Below are 6,000 nucleotides of genomic sequence, written 5' to 3' on the forward strand. Positions count from 1 at the left end.
GAAATCTTCACTAGGCAGCAAAGACTAGTGTGTAAGAGGAAGCTTTCCTTGTCTTCAGAGCTGTGGTTTTGGCACCTAAATTGAGTTCAGCCTTTTTTTATTTTCCAAAGATGAAAAGAGTTAACCTGTTCCATAAGTAGCAAATTCCTCTGTTGTATCAGCATTGTGGATCAGCGCTTATCTGGGTCCAATTCAGTCATGGGTCACCAAAGGGGAGACTTTGAGATGAGTGTGCCCTGATATAGCCCCCCCCCCCACCTCCCCTCCACACCCCCCCTCAAAAAAAAATAGGGCAGCAGTTAACCTTATGTTTGTCACTCACCCCAAAGAAACCTGGCTACATGTCAACAGCAAAGGGGAGATTTTTTTTCCCCCTGTTGTTGTTGTTTCTGCTTTTAATTAGCCTTTATAAATCTTCCACTAATTCTGCCAAAACTAATTCCAGACACTCAGCAAAGAGGCATTAAGCAGAAGCTTAAGACCTCCAAGCTCTTGCTGTGGCATCTCACAGTATTTTTTAGAATGTGTTATGGCAAACTAAAATAACACAGAGAGCTACAATACTTTTTAAATGAGATATGTATTTTATTTCCACGGTTCTCCCAATTATTTTTTCCTCCCTCACGCACATTTTTATATGTCTATTTTTTCGTTCCTTTTTCTCAGCGCGTCTGGTGTTTCTCTCACGTGGCCCCTAAAAGCCTTGTTGGCATATAAAACATTGCTATGTTGATATGTCTCTCTCTCTCTCTCTCTCTCTCTCTCAGTGCCCTGTGCAGATACAATGAGGGTCTCATTATTTTATGGACCGTTGTCTAAGCAACAGGCATTCTGGGAAAAAGAAACCCACATCTTATTCCTTCATAAACTAATATTATAACTATTTGTGGACTTTACAGCAAAGCATATAGATTCATTATTAAGTCAGATGATTATAATGGAATGTCAGCAGCTATTACCTGTGTATTACATTGACAGTTGCTGTGAGATTATCCATATGAATTGAGTTGTCATCCTCTTACCTTACACTACCTTACAGTCATTTTGAAAAACATTCCCTGTCTTTGATCTCTTTGCAAAGAGTGATGCTCAGCGCCAAGCGATCACTCAGCTTGAAGAAGCTTGAGACTGAAACGAATCCCACTCTGAATTTAAATCTTATCCTCCTAAAAGTAGATTCCTCAGGATCTCCACACCGAGGGACTATTACCAGGGAGTTCTCCAACGAGCTTCCTCTCTCCCATTCCACTCCCAGCATCCTACGGCTGGAAGCAGCTGCGCCCCACTACCATGACAACCAGCTCCAGGTCAAGGTCTTCTGGAAGAGTCGGCAACAAGGCAAGTAAATAAATAAACGGATAAAAAAAAAAAATCACGACACAGCTTGATGATTTGGATTTCTGCTTCATTTCAGTTTCGAAGCAGATCCACGGACTCTCTTGCAATAACATGAACCAGTATTGAACGTCTAACTCACATCTCAACTCAAAAGGGTGTTGCAAAAAGCCAGAGAAAGGCCACGATGCAGTACATTTACAAAGGCACTGAGTCTCCCTGACTGTCTGAACCGTGCATGTTCTTAATCAGTTCTACGACAGATGATCTCCAATTTGCTTAGTTAGAGTTTTCCAAAAATACCCATTTGGCGACACAATGGGCTTCAAAGGCTGGATTGTGCTGGAACCAGTGAATGTTGTAAATAGCGGGTGCTGATTTACTGTTATCTCTCGGAGAGAGAGAGAGAGAGAGAGAAAGAAAAGCATGGAGACAGATTTAATAATATCAATATGGCTCTGGAATGGGAAACAGATGTGAAGGAGATGGCTCCTCAGGCTTTCAGACAACCTGGTGCACTGTGGGAGATGGGTTTGATGAAAGATGTAATGTTGCTTAGATACAGAGAGGGAAGAAGGGAAAGAGGGAGGACTGTCAAAGCAGCTTCTCCCGCCTTGGCCTCCGAAAGTACTTTTTTTTTTTTTTTTTTTCCTTTCCACTTTGCATTCTTTTCTGGATGAACCACCTAACTCATCCTATTTTGTGTCGACAGGAGAAAGCCAAAGCCATTCGTATCGTTTGAGATGGTATCCAGAGGTGTGTGCCAATAATGTGACCAAGAAAGAGAAGCAAGCTACTGTTCAGGTGGGTTAACCGCTTCCCTGTGTCAAACAGAGACTCTATGCATGTCAGGCACTGAAAACCTCACAATGAACTGATAATCAATATACGATTACAGGGTAATGTATTATGGCCTCCGTTATGGTTTTGAGAATCTCGAGAATCTTTGAGAAATCTCGTGTGTGATATCCTTGTCTTATCTACCCCACTCCTCCTCACACCAGCAAGGCAGCTTTGAAAAAAAGTATTGGCACGCAACTGCCCTTTAGTGGTTAAATAGATTAAAACACACACACACACAGACAGACACACACACACACACGCACGTCTTAAATCCCCACACTCTAAGGATGTTGGTGACAGCTGGATAATTAGATAGGAACCCGAATCATTTAATGGATGCGTGCTGCCATGGGTGAACCCCGGTGAGAATATGAGAGGAAATCTATATTGCTTAATAAACATAGGAATGCATGATATTTACCACTTGAGCTGTACAATTTCAAAGGTTATCATTGTTGTCTGACTGCAGAAGCATATTAATCACTAACAAACTCCAGATATAAAGGTTTATGATGTGGTGAGCCCATGAAACGTGCTTTCGGTTGAGGAAAGTAGCGACTTTCATAAACACTCTTGAAATGCCCTCACCGCGCAAGGGTTTGACGTTTGAGCTTTGCCAAACAAATCCAACAAATACAAAAGGAATTCAGAGACAGTTCATTCATCATAATATTAAACAGAAAAATCTTTAATAACCTCTTACTTTTCCGTCGCGACGAAAGAAACGATAACGTCACTGAAAAACAGCTACACCCTGTTTGTAAACATCTGCTGTTTTTTTCAGCATGCTGTGTCCTCGGAGCGAAGACAGACACCTTGCTTTGTTCTTTTGTTTTTGAAGGGATGATGTACCAAAAAAAAAAAAAAAAAAAAAAAACTTTGACAAATATGACCAAAAAACCACTGTAGCAGCCAGCTGAGTTATATTTCTGAAAGTGATCTGTCATCGTTTGGCAGCCGGCGTAAAGAAACAATGAGAAAAGTACGACCTGCCTCCTTATGACATAAATACTGGCCAGATAATAGGAATCAAAATATCTGATTTTTCCATCTGTAACATTGGGTGCAATTCAATTTCACAAACTTCAGTTCATCCATATTTCTGGGTCCATTCGTTTTCCTCTCTTTCGTGTTCCGCTCTGTCTGTGTGTGATTTGTTTTTTGTTTTCCTCTCTCTCTCTCTCTCTCTCTCTCTCTCTCTCTTTTTTTTATCACTTGTTCCATTACCGGTTATATTGCTTTCATTAGTTTTTCTGCACACTCTCTTGAATTATAATACTAATTTCTTTCTCTTCTTCTCAGGGAACCCATTTTGTCATCACTGGCCTGCTGTTTTCCTGTAAGTACAGGGTGGGTGTCATGCCCGTATCTGAACATGGCCAAAGGCTGGAGGCCATGACCTCTGTTACGACCCCTCAGTGTTCCTCACTGAAAGGCAGAGGGAAGAAAGCTGTTTCCTGTGCCAAGGAAGGTATCGGCAGTCCATTTCGCAGTTTCTCAATCGCAATAGTATTTTTTTGAAGGTGACTGAAAGCCAACTGCTGTTGGAAACCTCAAGATCAAAAATGAATGTTGCTGACTTTATATGTGTCTACATTTTTTAACAGCCAGAAATACCCTCTGAGCCAGCTGTTCCAATACTATTATTAAAAAAAAGATATTTCTCAATAAATAGACTTATGAAAAATGCTATCCAAGCTTCTGGAACATTTATATGGTCAATAAGACTACCGCTGTTGGAAATATTATATTGAAATTAACCATGAATATTTAGCGCTCGGGCTTACCCACACTAAACATTTTGTTCTGTCATGTGCTGCCCACACATCCATATTCCATTAAATGAGAATGTTAAAGTCATTCAGTGCAATGATGCTTACATAGATGATGAGCCACTGCCTTACAGTCTTTGGTTGGGTCCCTTACCCTAGAGCGCCCCCTGCAGATGAAGAAAGGCCATCCACGTCCGGAGAGGCTGGCAGCTGTGTTCCAGGCAGTGAACAGTTCCGTGCAGGGGGTTTTTAGCTGGCAGCTTTCAGAGGCGGTCCCAGGCCAGATCCCAATCACGGGCTTCCAGTTCTCCTGGATCAAAGTGTCCGGCGGCAACAACAGAGCCAACGAGCCCCCGGACACACTCATCTCCCAAACTCATATTTTACCCCCAGTGAGTTATGACATTGCACAAGTTTCTCAATACAAGATTCATCAAAAGAACACTATTCAAATCAAAGTCATGTCGATGTTTTAAAGAAAACTTTAAGTTTTATGTAGTTTAAACAATGATATGATATGATATGATATGATATGATATGATATGATATGATATGATATGATATGATATGATATGATATGATAGGACATAACGGAGGGATATGTATCTATAGATCAGAGAAGAGGGATGGAACACAGAGTGAAGTAGCTGTTAAATTCCTTGTTGATGAATGCTGTGTGTTTCTCAGGACCAGTTGTCGCTCACTGTGGACCACCTGGAGCCGGAGAGTGTGTATAAAGCCCAGGTGCAGGTTCTGTCTGAGACAGGCAACGGCCCATCAGTAGCAAGAATGCTGCACACACCCCAACTCAATGGCACATCTTTATGAGGTACTTGGGTTTTTCCTGCACACACACACACACACACACACACACCTCTTTATGCGTGAACATCAGCAACATGTCTTGCCCTCTGCTCCTCCAAACACTTACAGATTTCACATTACAGTGTGTGTAATGACGGCATCTCTTAATGACGGGAACACAGAACCGCCCTTCAGCTCAGTTTCCAGCCCAACAATGTTAAGCTGATGTTATCCAGAAGGCCTAGATGTAGTTAATAGCTGCCAAAGGTATACTGAATCGACATGCCAACCTTACATCACCAAATGAGGTCTCTGGTGCTTTGATCTCCCAGTATGGGGCTTCTTTCAACATTTAGGCCGTTTAAACGGAGATGGTGCTGTGTTGTTGTGAAGGTAATGATTTAACTGCATGCTGGGCTGGAAAAGCAGCTGAGTAATTGAAAGCCCTTACAAGGAGAGCACCCAAAGAAAACACACAGCATTGCAAACATCATTAACATGATTATGATGCATTACGCAACATAAGAGCAAAAACAGAGTTCACACACTCACTATGGGATCTCACTGCCACCATATATTTCCCATCTCAAAAATAGCAGATTCACCTCAGGGAAAGCCACAAAGATACATAGATTTAAAGGTGCGCTTCCTCTGCCAGACTAAGACCATGCGAATACATTTCTGAAATCTGTAAAGCATATTTTAGAATGGGGCGTGTTCCCAGGAGCCCATTTTTCTGCGTTCAAAACAAAAAGATTTGGTCCGTTTATAAAGGAAGTATTTGAATGATGACATCCTCCTGAGAATGTCTCTTATACAATGCCCTCTTAGAGAACTGGGACAAGAGGTCAAATGAGTCAACTTTAGCTGTCTGCTCAGGAATTTGGAATCAGGAGCAGAAGAATAAGCACGCAAAAGCAGGAACTGTGCACTGTTGTTTTTGTGTATTTTTACGCACGCACATTTCAGCATAACAGAACAATAGCATCCCCCCTACACACACACACAAACACGCATACACAGATGAGTAGAGGACTGTAAGTCTTACAGCTGCCTCAGATAGCTGATTGCTCTTCATGTTAAATTGTTTTTGCCCACAAAAAAGACAGGTGAAGGGCTAGACATAACTATAGTGTTTTGAAGTCTTCAACTTAAGTCAGTCAGCAAAAGTCATGATGAAGCCCAAAGAAATGTCCACGAGAAAAAAAAAGACAGCCGTCATGTAGATGAGAGGAAAGAAAAGCCA

The 6,000-nt window shown here is 41.6% G+C and overlaps 1 protein-coding gene across 1 annotated transcript in view; it reads left to right on the forward strand.

The window, feature by feature from the left end:
- The window catches only part of anos1b (anosmin 1b), a 34,821-nt gene extending 30,043 nt beyond the window's left edge, over nt 1–4,778 (forward strand). Inside the window, exons 9-13 of the mRNA XM_030791975.1 lie at nt 1,177–1,342; nt 2,061–2,139; nt 3,481–3,649; nt 4,110–4,342; nt 4,638–4,778. Coding sequence (XP_030647835.1) covers nt 1,177–1,342; nt 2,061–2,139; nt 3,481–3,649; nt 4,110–4,342; nt 4,638–4,778 — 788 coding nt within the window. The remainder of the gene's footprint in view (nt 1–1,176; nt 1,343–2,060; nt 2,140–3,480; nt 3,650–4,109; nt 4,343–4,637) is intronic.
- Nucleotides 4,779–6,000: the final 1,222 nt, after the last annotated feature.

Source organism: Chanos chanos, chromosome 14 (genome assembly GCF_902362185.1).
Source record: "Chanos chanos chromosome 14, fChaCha1.1, whole genome shotgun sequence".
Classification (NCBI taxonomy): domain Eukaryota; kingdom Metazoa; phylum Chordata; class Actinopteri; order Gonorynchiformes; family Chanidae; genus Chanos; species Chanos chanos.